A 15,314-nucleotide genomic window follows, 5' to 3' on the forward strand; every position below is an offset into this window, starting at 1 on the left:
TACAGGCTTGAGCCACTGTGCCCAGCCAGGAAGCTTATTGTTTAATAGACTTTATGGTGAATCCTTGTATAAAACAAAGAATTATTGTGTAAAAGTTGCCTTCAGATGAACATTGTAGATCAATATGTATTTTTTCACAAATCAGGTTTCTAATTTGCCATTAAAGCAAGATATTATATGGAGGGCAGAAAATACTTTAAAACTTTAAGTACAGTTTAATATTTTTTGGTTGCGTAATTTAATAAAATATTAATTATTTATTTTTCTTTTTCCAGCAAATTCTGCCCAGCTGGTTGTAGAGACGTAGCAGGAGACATTTCTGGGAATATGGTAGATGGATATAGAGATGTAAGTAATTGAGGGTAATGGCAGAGAATGAATTAAAAGGAGTAAGTGCTTTACTCTGTGTAAATTAATTACTGAGTAAAGTCAAATGAGATAAAAAAAAACTCTAGATAGATGCATGAGTCTCTCTTCTCTGAGAATAAATGAAATAAGTATAAAAACCAAGGTTACCCATGCATTTATTCCTATTTCTAGCATTTCTAGCTAAGCTTATTATAAATGAAATGAAAACCAAAACTTTACCATCTGACAGTGTTATTCCATTCACTTTTTGTAAGAGGTTATAGATTTGCATCCTTTTTGTTATGGTTTATTTCTTTGACATTCCAACTGGTTCCTGTAATAGAGCAAAGGACGTGAATATTCACATCATAGAATAGTGACATTGTGTCTGAGTCCAATGAAGCCATCCACCCTGCTCTTATTCCCCTCTCTCTTTGCAAACCAAGTTCTTATGTCCAATAAGACTGCGTGGGTTATGTAGTAATACATTGTTCCTGCATGTCCTATCTCAGATACATAATCCTCCACTTGTTTCTATTTACAGATTTCTGTCCTGGAAATCTAGTATCTGATTTGTTTAGACATTTACATTGCTATTTGAAGTAGTTGGGTTAATACCCTAGCTTTTGAGAAGTGCCTTAAGTTATTAGAAATCTATAGCAAAAACCTATTGTTGTGAAACTGTTCTTAAAGTTATTAACGTGTATTTTTATGCCTGTGAGAAAATAACCTTTATCTACTTGTTCCAGGTGATTGATAAATCCTCTGTGGCATGGGGAAAAAGTTTGACTGTAATTTTCTCATTTAGCATATTCTGGTTCTGGGAACAGCAGATTTTGTTGTTACTTTGCCTTTCGTTCCCCTTTTCCATATTTTTATTTACAAGATTGACACAGGATACTTATTTGACCTACAAATTACTCTTAAAATGTTTTACACTATTTCAGTGTGAAGATTTACTTGGCTCAGGCGATTCTTAAATGACTACAGGGAATTAAGAGAAATAAAAAGTTGACATTTTTCCCAGCAAAAGAAAGTTTTATTTATTATTTTCCTGTTCTATGCAAGAAATGTAAGAATTATGTACAGTAAGAGAAATAGCATAGTTTTTTCTTACTGTGGATGTTTATCTTACCTCCTGACAGAGCTATATTTTTTAGCATAACAGGTAAATGATTTCCTGTGTGGTAGATGGGAGTACATGATCCGTAAGTGCTGGCAAACAGGTTTCCTATTTGACTCACTAACTGATTTTGCACTATTTGCTTTTAGAATGATTTTATCTGGAAGGAAATTTTGTGTTTTGAAAGCTACTCTCTTCAAAGAACTCGGATTAGTGCCTTTTTGTATATGTCAGTGTCATGGATGTATTAAATACTTATTGCTGCATAATAATATTACCATAAACTTTAGTGCCTTTTTGTATATGTCAGTGTCATGGATGTATTAAATACTTATTGCTGCATAATAATATTACCATAAACTTAGAGGCTTAAAGTGGCACATATTTATTATCTCATTTTCTGTGGGTTAGGAGACTGGACATGGTTTAGCTGGGTTCTCTGCATCAGGGTCTTATAAGGGTGCAGCAAACATGTCCGCTGGGGCTGCAATCTCATTGGAGGCTCAACTGGGGAAGGATCTGCTTCTAAGCTCATGTGGTGTTGACAGCGTTCAATTACTTGTGGATTATTGGATTGAGGGCCTCGGTTTCTTCCTGGATTTTGCCTGGAGGCCATCCTCAGTTTTTGCCATGTAGACCTTCCCAATGTGGCCACTTGCATCCTCAAAGCAAACAAGGGAGAGTCTTTGAGCAAAGGCATCTCCTAGCAAGATAGATTACACTCTTATATGATGTTATCATAGGAGTGGTATCCCCTCACTTTTGCCATATTCTTACAGACTTAGAGGAAAATCTCAGCTCCCATCCACACTCAGGGGGATTCAGAGGAATCCCACAAGATGGGATACAGGGAGTGGGGATCAATGGGGGTTATCTTGGAGTCTACCTCCACAGTGCCTTCATCTTGGGAAATGTGTTCAGTTGTAGCAAGTCTTTTCAGAAGAATTTTGCAACATCAAAGCATATCCTGTAGGTCAGGGTAACAGAATATGTAAAATAAATAACTAGAGGAGCTGTTGAAGAAGTAGGTACCCTGTCTCAGGGAAGAATATATTGTCTTACAGAGCTATTGTAGAAAAGGTATTGGTTTATTCTATGTTACTCCAAAAGGCAGAACTGGGATCAATGGATAAAAGTTATAGGGATGCCAATTTCAGCTGCATATGAGGAATAATCGAACAGTACAAAATGGGATAGGCTGTCTCGAGAAACAGTGATTTCCTAGTCACTGGAAATGTCAGGTGTAGATGTTAAAACCATTTGTCAAGGATAGACTGTCTTTGTGTGGGAAGGCTGCTGTGGAGTAGAGACAGGGGTGGTCTGTCAGGAGGTGTGAGGGGGGAACTTTAAAGGCCTTTTTGAATTTTTGAGATTAGGTAGTTCTGTCTCCTACTGACAAATTTAGGCATCCAAATTGGTGTATGTTTCCAATGCCAGTGAAGAAATATGGGCTTCTCTTAAGATCTGCCTCACCTGCCCCCAGAACAGTTTTTCTTTTGGCACCTTCTCCCCAGCCTGCTAACTAAACCATCTGTTTTTAAGCAGAACACATCACTTAATTAATTTGTTTCAGCAATTCTCCTCTCCCCAGAATGTTCAAGAAGTACTGTAAAATAGAGACAGTAAACATGTAGTGCGCTGCAGTTTAGGAGGAGAAGGGGAGAAACTGGGCCTCTTGTACACACCCAGAAAAAGCCAGAAGGAAATACATTATAATGGCAAGTGATTATCTCTGGGTAGTGACAATATGAGTGATGTTTTTTTTTCATTATTTCCAACATCTCTATAAAGAATGCAAATTTTATGAAGAAAACATTATTGATATGGTAATTAGGACTATAACAGCACAGAAATAATTCATATTATGGAAAGAGGCATATATTTGATAATTTAACATTTTGCTATCATTCCACCAACATTTTTATGCATGTGCTTTATTCTACCTTACTGGTTTTGGTTTGTATTTTATTAAATGCAATCTAAAATGTTTACTTTTTTGTTCTACTTCCTTTTAAAACATTGTCAACACTGTTTTAGTACAAGTTGATTTTTCCTAAAGGAAGAGTTAAGAAAATGCTGGGATGATTTGATAGTTGCTTGAAAGTCGTTTAGCCTTAGTTCACACTGATCTATTTGGCCATCATTTATGGCTTAGTGAGCTTCAGAGATGTTTATTGTGGATGATACCATCCACCTCCAATTGCCTGAGCCATGCAGGTATTCTCTTCAGCTGGCCATTGCATTCCCTTTCCTAAAGAATTATTACATTTACATTATTCTGTTTAAGTATATTTTGTTTAAGATAATTTACTAATTAAAACCATTTGTCAGGGGTAGCTGAACGTCTTAGTATCAAGTAAAATTCATTAGGGAAGCTCGTCATTTTGTTTGTTTGTTTGTTTGTTTGTTTGTTTGTTTTTTGAGACGGAGTCTAGCTCTGTCACCCAGGCTGGAGTGCAGTGGTGTGATCTTGGCTCACTGCAAGTTCCACCTCTTGGTTTCATGCCATTCTCCTGCCTCAGCCTCCTGAGTAGCTGGGACTACAGGCGCCTGCCACCATGCCCCGCTAATTTTTTGTATTTTTAGTAGAGACGGGGTTTCACCGTGTTACCCAGGATGATCTCGATCTCCTGACCTCATATCCACCTGCCTTGGCCTCCCAAAGTGCTGGGATTACAGGCTTGAGCCACTGTGCCCAGCCAGGAAGCTTATTGTTTAATAGACTTTATGGTGAATCCTTGTATAAAACAAAGAATTATTGTGTAAAAGTTGCCTTCAGATGAACATTGTAGATCAATATGTATTTTTTCACAAATCAGGTTTCTAATTTGCCATTAAAGCAAGATATTATATGGAGGGCAGAAAATACTTTAAAACTTTAAGTACAGTTTAATATTTTTTGGTTGTGTAATTTAATAAAATATAAATTATTTATTTTTCTTTTTCCAGCAAATTCTGCCCAGCTGGTTGTAGAGACGGTCTGCTCTACAGAACAGAATGTACATAGGCTAAGTACATATGCTAGGTAATATGTACCCATGTACATAGGCTAGGTAATACAGCTTTCCAATATTTACATTTCAGTGAGACTTAGACTTCAAAATACCTAAAAAATAAAGGCATAAATTGTACCATCTCTTCCAAAGGGAATTTTCAAAAGTCAGGTTCAATAAATGTGAATTTTAAAAATCAGTACCAGCCGGGCACGGTGGCTCACGCCTGTAATCCCAGCACTTTGGGAGGCCGAGGCAGGCGGATCACAAGGTCAGGAGATCAAAACCATCCTGGCTAACACAGTGAAACCCCATCTCTACTAAAAATACAAAAAATTAACTGGGCATGGTAGCGGACGCCTGTAGTCCCAGCTACTTGGGAGACTAAGGCAGGAGAATGACGTGAACCCAGGAGGTAGAGTGCGCAGTGAGCTGAGATCGCACCATGGTACTCCAGCCTGGGTGACAGAGCGAGACTCCGTCTCAAAAAAAAAAAAAAATTCAATACCAAAAAAGTGGCAACTTAAATAAACGTCAATTTTCTTTAAGTTGCATGGATGAGGGAGTGACTGTTTTGAAGAAAATAATCCTGGAAAATGCTGGTAATTTTATCATAATAATATGATAGTGAAACTTGATGGCTAGTCTTTTGGAGATGTATCCTATAGCCTACAATTAATATTAAAAGAAATGGCAAAAAACCACAATTACTTTTGCAGCAACCTATTATGGAAAGCCATAGCTGCAATTAAATAAAATTTTTATAAAAAGGGTATACACCATTGAATTCCTTCAATACTGGGTACTGTGAGAAAGGAGAACATTTGTTGGCCAATGATGCTGTTAGATCCCGTTGCTCGTTGGCCTGCGAACCTGTCCTCTTACAGCCAAGGAGGCTCTGGAACATTCCAAGTCCATTGAGAGCTTTCTATAGGCAGGGTTCCTAGGATGAAGACCAGTGATCCCAAAGACAGTGGGAATAGCTGCCCAGCAGACCACTGAACCAATGTGGTTTTCATTCTGGGGTTTAGCAAGGAAGACAGGCCTGCATGTGTCCTGTAAAAGGTGCACTGGGTACCCTTTAGAATCACAAAGTGACAGACCTTCAGAAAAGACACTAGACCAGCAGTCCCCAACCTTTTTGGCAACAGGGACCACTTTTGTGAAAGACAATTTTTCCACAGACTGGGTGGGGGATGGTTTCAGGATGAAAGTGTTCCACCTCAGATTACCAGGAATTAGATTCTCATAAGGAACACATAATCTAGATTCCTCACATGGGCAGTTCTCAGTAGGATTTGCACCCCTGTGATAATCTAATGCATTTGCTGATCTGACAGGAGGTAGAGCTCAGGCTATAATGTGTGCTCGCCCACCCCTCACTTCCTGCTGTGTGGCCCGGTTCCTAACAGGCCACTGACCAATACCAGTCCACAGCCTGGGGGCTTGGGGACGCATGCACTAGACCGCATCGAGTCTAGGCTTGTCGTTGTCCAGAGGAATGGGAAGCCAGGTCAGGAGCGGTGGAATGACTTGCATATACCTCATGGAGTTAGAGGCAAAGCCAGGATAAGATAAATTGCTAAATTTAAATTCTGGACTTTTCCTTTTCAGTTGGCTCCTCCATTTTGTTTGGACCCAGGAGTCCAAACTGATGATAAGGAAGCTTTTTAATGAAAGAAAATTCAGGAAAAAATACACAGAAAATTCAGGAAAGATAACAATGCAAGCTGCATTCTTATTAAAGAGTACAATCTTTTTGTCTTCTAATTTTAATTATTTTTTTCCTCCAAAATTAGGGAGGGTAGTATTTGCATCTCTGTTTCAGCATTATCATGTTTTCTCTTTTTTTTCTATTGTGAAATCTTTCTTTTGTTATGATAGCAGTTATTGCAAAACTGACTCACTTTGCCAAACCTAATCTAGTTTGGGAAATATGAACTCTCTAAATTGACGATCACAAAGTTCTCAACTTTATTGCAAATATATTAACTGCAAAATATGATTTGTCTCATTAGTCCTCATAGTATTGTAACTTAAGTCTAAGGGAACTTTTCCGTTGTAAATAAGGTAAGCAGCATTGTCATTAACAAAAACAAATTCTTGAGTCCAGTTATTGAGACACAATTTCATGAGCTGCCTTTCTATGTTGGCATTAATACTCATGAAGAAGTGGAGCATAGCTAAGGTTTGTTTAGGAAATTATGTTTCTTATCCCCTCAACTCCTGGATCTGAGTGCCTTATCACCTTTCCACAGAGGTCTTTGCTTGGGGACCTACAGGCCTGGACACCCCATAGAAAGTTCTAGTCATTTCTGTAGCCCCAGTTCCTGACAGAGCCAATTCCAATCCCACAACCACCTATAAAGCAGAACCAGTCTGCTGCTCCTGCTGCATCTGTCAGAACAGCCAGCAGCCTGCTGACACCTCACATTGAACATCGCAGGGCTGAGCTGGCACTGGCTTTTTGATGCCTCCTGAGGGGATTCAGGAAGTGAGATGGAGGCCGTCAGCCCTGAGTTGCTCGTCATCCCTCTAGGAACTTCGTTAAGCTTTCTGTTCCATTTAATGTTCTGTGGCTGTCATTACCGTTGTCGTTTTGGTACCTTGATAAATCTCTAAATTAATTTAAAAATGAATATGTGGAATTGAAAGTTTAGCTTCATAAATGATAACTTGGCATGTGTGTCTAATAGCCTAAGAAACTGGATCTGTTATCGATTTCTGCTTAACAGGCCACTCCAAAATGTAGTGGCTTGAAGTAGCAGCCACTTTATTTGCTGATGAGTTTGAGGGTGATAATTTGGGCTCCACCCACACTGAATTGGATTAGTAAGCTCCCTTAGCCTGGAATCACTCTTGTGGCTACCATCATATGGCAGATTAACTGGGGCTCAAGAGTCTAAGGTGGCTTCAGTCACATGTGTAGCGGTTGGCTAGGCCCTGTTATCTGCAGCAGAACAAAGTAAGCCACATGGCCCAGAGTCAGTGAGAGAGGTGACCACTCCAGGGCATGGCCATTGGCAGGCTTTATTCATTGGGGCTACTACTATAAATTACCACAGAAACAAAATAGAAAACGCCAACTATATTTTAACTGTGTTCTTTTAAGTTCTGCATAATAATGTTGCTGTGTTTCAGACCTCTTTATTGTGCAAAGCTGCCATCCATGCAGGAATAATTGCTGATGAACTGGGTGGCCAGATCAGTGTGCTTCAGCGCAAAGGGATCAGTCGATATGAAGGGATTCTGGCCAATGGTGTGCTTTCGAGGGAGTAAGTACTTTTTTTCAGTACCGTTTGTTCTGAGTAGAAGGTAACCCTGAAGGATAATTAATCAGCTCACAACTTTGAAAAGACAGCAGGGATGTGATAGCAAGGGTTTGTCTACTGGAAAAATATGCATGAGTGCTTAGAGCAGCATTTCTGGTCTCTGCATGGATGATAAATGTAGCGATCAGAAAGCTCACTGCTTATGCTGACATGTAAATTAAAATGGCGCACTCTGAAGCCCTGGGGCAGAGGAATTTTTTACCCTCAGGTGCTTTTGTGGGAGAAAATAAAGGCTTAATCCTTTTTGGGTTTTTACAACTTCAGTAAATTACTGGTTGTCTCCAATATTATCATCAGCTGAAACCCTTACAGAACCACCGAGCTCCCTGGAAGACTCCTAGAGACAGTCGTTCAGTGATGAGTTTGGGAAGTGAAAAAAGGTGGCCTTTATTAACACTGTTTAAAAGATGGCCTTTGTTAACGTTATATTCTTCATTTGTTTTATCCTGTGCTCTTTTAGCTTCATGAGAAAAAAAAAAATGTGTTAAGTGCTTTAAATGGTTCAACTTAAAGCTTTTCATATTTTCAGATTTCCTCAGCCACTAGAAAGTGTACAACTAGAGCTGTGTAAAACTCAGTGTCAGCCTGCCTTGTGGTCCAGACGTCCACACATATAAACAGGCAGCTCAGAATGGCCAAGTGGGAGACACTCCCGGAGTGGAAACCTAGTGAGGGAAAAGTGCTCCTTGAACCACTGTATTTCTCTCTCTCATTCTCTCCTTGTGCCTTCTGCAACTCTGTTTCTTGGACAGGTTTTCACATGGCCTGGGTTCCAAGAATAAGGCACAAGACAGAGGTTTTAGGCGTTTTGGGATCCATAAGTCGGGGAAAAAATGTCAGGACCTATATGTTCTATCACTCATTAATCTGTATGATGTTCTCCCCTGCCCCTGCTATTTTGTCCTAGCCCCTCTTGCATCAGAAAGAACATGGTCATACTTTACTGTTCCATTTTCACAATGGATGGTGGGCCATCTTATCTTGGATAGGTTCTCAGGTTAGTCAGCATAGATATGGTGACTCTGATGTTATTTTGATAATTGTATAGTAGTGTTTTCCTTCCCCTCCTACTTTTATTTAAGTGTATTATAGTTAGCAATGTCATAGATCAAATAGGTATCCTGACCACAAGTTGTGACATTGCTTTTGTTGGAAAATGTGTCTTAAGTTCTGCAGAACCAACTTATGAACTCACATATAAACTTTGGGCCTAACACCCATTTCATGATTGGGGTTGTTGGCTCATGCTCATAGGCAGTGGCATTTGGAAGCAGTAACTGAAGTTAGGGGAGAGGTGGTTAGGTCATCTTCAGGAAGAAGGTGAGTCTTGTGTTTGATGGAAGGCAGGAACAATGCTTAGAGGGATTATAGGGGTAGGGTCAAGACTGAGGAGCAATGTTAGAGAGGGGTGGTGGTTAGAGAGCATGGTGCCATTGGCACACCATGCTCGCGGCCAGGAGGCTGGCTAGTGGGTGTCTATGGAGAAAAGGTAGAGCCTCTCACTGGCAATTCTGAGTTCAGGGTCAGGGTGGGGTAACTACAGAAGATGTTCCAACATAACTCTTTCACAGGCAATGCAAGTCGTACTGTACGTAATCCACAAAAGACTTCCATCCACCAAGGACAGCGGTGCATGCCGGGCACTTGGACATGCAGGCTTACCTCACGATATTTGTGTTCTCTGCCTACCATGACCCTCCCATTTACCTTCCCCTTCTGGATAGATTTTAGCTATGAGAGGACACAAAGTGTTCTTTTCATATTACCTGAACATTCAAAGACAAGTCTCTAAATTTGTGCCAAGGTTTAAGATCCAAAAGTTCAGTAACAGTATGCTATTAGAAACTAAAATCTTGACTCAGATGAATAAAATGATACATATATACTCACATATATGTAACATTTTCACAAATATTTGTCACATGCTTTTCAGAACATTAAAATTTATTTTAAAATTTACACCCTGATTTATAGTAAAAGTGATCACTTATGCACAGTAATCTTTAAATGCCAACTTGACCTTGACTTTTGAGAATGTATTCTTTTTTCTGTTTTTTGATAGTTTCTTCTGTTGATACAAGGGTGCTACCTCAGGAAGATAACAGGCTCTAGCCTGAATTTGTTAGGTGCTACCACCTCCAAGCAGGAACGAAGAACTACCCTTTGGCTTTCAGTCTGTTTTTTGGAATCGTTTGTCTGTATTTGTATACATCTGAATGCTCTTTGTGTAGGAAAACAGGATAACAAAAGTGTAACTTGGATTTTATCCTACTTTTGAACAAGCATTATTAAAACTATTGAATAAATTAGACTTTATGCTCTCAGTTAACTTCTGCTACGTCGACTGGACTTAATACGTACATATATAATATATTTTATATAATTTGAAAATTATATATTATTTTATAATATATAATTATATAATTTGATATATATAATTTGAAGTTAAACTTCCATGCAAAAAGCAGAGTACAGAAATCTAAACCATTAATGAATTAGAAAAGGTTTTGCTTCATATTCCTTATAGTTATTTGTACTAATTGTCTGATTTTTATTTTGGGAGTATAGAAAGTTCAGCATCATATCAAGATCTCTTCTTATTTCCAGGTCTGTGATTTTGCACTGACTTTTTGCACTGAGCAAATAGTTAACTGTATGTTNAGAAAAAAAAAAAATGTGTTAAGTGCTTTAAATGGTTCAACTTAAAGCTTTTCATATTTTCAGATTTCCTCAGCCACTAGAAAGTGTACAACTAGAGCTGTGTAAAACTCAGTGTCAGCCTGCCTTGTGGTCCAGACGTCCACACATATAAACAGGCAGCTCAGAATGGCCAAGTGGGAGACACTCCCGGAGTGGAAACCTAGTGAGGGAAAAGTGCTCCTTGAACCACTGTATTTCTCTCTCTCATTCTCTCCTTGTGCCTTCTGCAACTCTGTTTCTTGGACAGGTTTTCACATGGCCTGGGTTCCAAGAATAAGGCACAAGACAGAGGTTTTAGGCGTTTTGGGATCCATAAGTCGGGGAAAAAATGTCAGGACCTATATGTTCTATCACTCATTAATCTGTATGATGTTCTCCCCCTGCCCCTGCTATTTTGTCCTAGCCCCCTCTTGCATCAGAAAGAACATGGTCATACTTTACTGTTCCATTTTCACAATGGATGGTGGGCCATCTTATCTTGGATAGGTTCTCAGGTTAGTCAGCATAGATATGGTGACTCTGATGTTATTTTGATAATTGTATAGTAGTGTTTTCCTTCCCCCTCCTACTTTTTATTTAAGTGTATTATAGTTAGCAATGTCATAGATCAAATAGGTATCCTGACCACAAGTTGTGACATTGCTTTTGTTGGAAAATGTGTCTTAAGTTCTGCAGAACCAACTTATGAACTCACATATAAACTTTGGGCCTAACACCCATTTCATGATTGGGGTTGTTGGCTCATGCTCATAGGCAGTGGCATTTGGAAGCAGTAACTGAAGTTAGGGGAGAGGTGGTTAGGTCATCTTCAGGAAGAAGGTGAGTCTTGTGTTTGATGGAAGGCAGGAACAATGCTTAGAGGGATTATAGGGGTAGGGTCAAGACTGAGGAGCAATGTTAGAGAGGGGTGGTGGTTAGAGAGCATGGTGCCATTGGCACACCATGCTCGCGGCCAGGAGGCTGGCTAGTGGGTGTCTATGGAGAAAAGGTAGAGCCTCTCACTGGCAATTCTGAGTTCAGGGTCAGGGTGGGGGTAACTACAGAAGATGTTCCAACATAACTCTTTCACAGGCAATGCAAGTCGTACTGTACGTAATCCACAAAAGACTTCCATCCACCAAGGACAGCGGTGCATGCCGGGCACTTGGACATGCAGGCTTACCTCACGATATTTGTGTTCTCTGCCTACCATGACCCTCCCATTTACCTTCCCCTTCTGGATAGATTTTTAGCTATGAGAGGACACAAAGTGTTCTTTTCATATTACCTGAACATTCAAAGACAAGTCTCTAAATTTGTGCCAAGGTTTAAGATCCAAAAGTTCAGTAACAGTATGCTATTAGAAACTAAAATCTTGACTCAGATGAATAAAATGATACATATATACTCACATATATGTAACATTTTTCACAAATATTTGTCACATGCTTTTCAGAACATTAAAATTTATTTTAAAATTTACACCCTGATTTATAGTAAAAGTGATCACTTATGCACAGTAATCTTTAAATGCCAACTTGACCTTGACTTTTGAGAATGTATTCTTTTTTCTGTTTTTTGATAGTTTCTTCTGTTGATACAAGGGTGCTACCTCAGGAAGATAACAGGCTCTAGCCTGAATTTGTTAGGTGCTACCACCTCCAAGCAGGAACGAAGAACTACCCTTTGGCTTTCAGTCTGTTTTTTGGAATCGTTTGTCTGTATTTGTATACATCTGAATGCTCTTTGTGTAGGAAAACAGGATAACAAAAAGTGTAACTTGGATTTTATCCTACTTTTGAACAAGCATTATTAAAACTATTGAATAAATTAGACTTTATGCTCTCAGTTAACTTCTGCTACGTCGACTGGACTTAATACGTACATATATAATATATTTTATATAATTTGAAAATTATATATTATTTTATAATATATAATTATATAATTTGATATATATAATTTGAAGTTAAACTTCCATGCAAAAAGCAGAGTACAGAAATCTAAACCATTAATGAATTAGAAAAGGTTTTGCTTCATATTCCTTATAGTTATTTGTACTAATTGTCTGATTTTATTTTGGGAGTATAGAAAGTTCAGCATCATATCAAGATCTCTTCTTATTTCCAGGTCTGTGATTTTGCACTGACTTTTTGCACTGAGCAAATAGTTAACTGTATGTTCACACAGCCTCTTCCACTCATTTAGATTTGAAATCTTCAGGGAGCAGTTGTTTTTATCTGTGTTGTTTTGCTCTTGGGGAAACACTGTACATGCGGTCATTGAACTTATGTTCCCACACATGATTGTTTGGCATTCAGGAAAAACCAGAGAAGGAAGCATTGCAGCTGAGGAAGGAGTCCCTAAAGTAAATATCCAGGGCTCTTCTGGGATTCATCTCCGGTCAGGTCATTTCCTTGATTTGAAGAGACCAGAATGGTATCAGGAAGAGGGACTGACCTCATACAGAGGACGATGGTGCTAACCATCAGAAGCGAAAACCTTCTTTCTGTTTCCATCAGATGATTCTTGATTGCTTCTGTAGCCCTCTGGGAAGGCTCCTTACTCCTGTAATCTGATTGAATTCATTCACTCTAATGTGTGAATGCTTCAGAACCCTAACCTCCCTAGGGTGTTTTTATTTTTAAAAGAATAGGCCTATTAACCTATAGAGTTCTTTAAGTGGTCTGTATGTAATTCGTTCAATGGAATTAAATGGAAAAACATTTTCCAGTTGATAACGGAGGAAAGCCAGACAGAGAGCTGTTAGAAGCAGAGCTTCTCCTGGTTTCTTCTCAGGATTAACTCCAAAGTTATCCTTTCCATACTTTTTGGTCAACAACAAAACGAATATTTCATGGCAATGGGAGTGAGCTTAGTTTCCTAGGGTTGTCGCAGCATTATTTAGGTTTATTTGAGCCACATTTCAAATTTAACAGCATAGGAACATTAGAGAAAATGGAAAAAGAGACAAAAGAGAGGTTCTACATAAATCTTAATACAATTTTAATATGAATAGCGCCTTTCTTTAAGTGTCAGGAGAGTTGAGTTCTCATCCAAGCTTTTTTGCTAACTGTGAACTTAGGCAAGTCCCAGGACCCGTGTGGGTCTGAGTTTTCTCATGTAAATAATGATTGGTGCCTGCATTATATTCAATGCAGAGATTATAGAAGAACCTATATGTAGAATACCAGGTTTTATGGAGTCTGCCAAGCATAGACAATGTGAAAGAGAAAATCTATTCTAGAGAGTTTCACTACCCATTACTTCTAAAAAGAGCTTTTGATGGGAAGGTACTTATACTCTTGGCCAGAGTACTTTTGGGTTCTTTGTGGATTTCATGTTTTAGTACTCTCTGTGTCCATTATTCCCATCTCTAATTCAGAATTAAACATTTAAAATAATAAGCAGCACCGAGATTGTAAAATAGTTGTAAAAAGTTGGACACAACCGGGGCATCTACCTTTTGGTGTTTACCTCTAGTATCTAATACCGTGCACATAAAGCTAATGTTGAGGCCCCAGATTTTCCATTCGTTCTGTTTATTTTCATACCACTGACTTTGTGAGGGATTTTTTTTTTTTTTTTTTTTTGAGATGGAGTCTGTGAGGGATTATTTTAAAGGTTGATCTGGTCTTCAAAGGTAGATAAGGACATTCCTGTGGCCTTAGGAATCTCTTCTGCACTGAAGGAGACAACTGCAGAATGAGGCTGATGCGATCATTTCTCGTGTGATAGTGATAGAGGCAGCAGTGAGGCCAGCTCACTGACATGCTGTGTGTTTTCTCCAGCTGTTCCTTGTCATCCAGGAGCAGGAGCTGGTTCAAGGCTTGGTGCTGGTTGCTACAGTAGGTAGGAGTGTGGCTGTGGAGAGAGAGACAGGGCGGAGACTGTCCCAGAGTAACACTGCTGAAACAAGATGCTCAATGAGAGTCGAAAGATCTGTGGGGAAGGCAGATGGAAATGAGTGGGACACTTTAAGGTGACTGCTGAAACAAAGGGAGATTTCAGGGCAGTAATCCTTTCTGTCTTCATCATCTTGCATTAATTGATTGAGATGTAAGGTTATTCCTGAGACTGTATATCTACACATTCCTTTCCAATAAATTCAGCATGGTGGAAATAGCACAGGATTCTGATTCAAAAGCAGCATCTCAGAGTCCTAGCCCCTTGTCACCTGTATGAATTTAGGAAAGTTGCTTACCTTCTGTGGGTCTAAGTTTCCTGTTGTATAAAATACTGATGATGAAGATAATACCAGTAGGTTTGCAGGGGTGTTGTGAGATCATGTGAGGAAGCACAGGTGGGAAAGCTCTGGGATGTAGCTATATTAGTCACTAAGATCTAGGTAAGCAACTCGCCTTCTCATGTTTGTCTTTATTGTTTCAGTGGTTCCCTGTCAGACAAGCGATTTCTGTTTACCTCCAATGGTAAGGATCATGTTTTCCTTCAGAATTTGATATTTTCGGTGGCTCACACCTCTAATCCCAGCACTTTGGGAGGCTGAGGCAGGTGGATCACGAGATCAGGAGATCGAGACCATCCTGGCTAACACGGTGAAACCCCATCTCTGCTAAAAATTCAAAAAATTAGTGGGCTTGGTGGCAGGCGTCTGTAGTCCCAGCTACTTAGGAGACTGAGGCAGGAGAATGGCACCAGGAGACGGAGCTTGCAGTGAGCCGAGATCGCGCCACTGCACTCCAGCCTGGGTGACAGAGCGAGACTCCGTCTCAAAAAAAAAAGAGAATTTGATATTTTGAAAGTCTTCAGTAGTAGTTTATTCCTCCATACCCTTCAGATTATATAGTTTAAAAGGTTTTTTTTTTTTTTTTTTTTTTT

At 39.2% G+C, this 15,314-nt stretch overlaps 1 protein-coding gene across 1 annotated transcript in view; it reads left to right on the plus strand.

The window, feature by feature from the left end:
* The window catches only part of DCBLD1 (discoidin, CUB and LCCL domain containing 1), a 103,915-nt gene that overhangs the window by 75,937 nt on the left and 12,664 nt on the right, over window positions 1-15,314 (plus strand). Inside the window, exons 5-7 of the mRNA XM_017863461.1 lie at window positions 276-348; window positions 7,606-7,739; window positions 14,865-14,905. Coding sequence (XP_017718950.1) covers window positions 276-348; window positions 7,606-7,739; window positions 14,865-14,905 — 248 coding nt within the window. The remainder of the gene's footprint in view (window positions 1-275; window positions 349-7,605; window positions 7,740-14,864; window positions 14,906-15,314) is intronic.

Source organism: Rhinopithecus bieti, unplaced genomic scaffold, assembly GCF_001698545.2.
Source record: "Rhinopithecus bieti isolate Rb0 unplaced genomic scaffold, ASM169854v2 scaffold_70066, whole genome shotgun sequence".
NCBI lineage: Eukaryota > Metazoa > Chordata > Mammalia > Primates > Cercopithecidae > Rhinopithecus > Rhinopithecus bieti.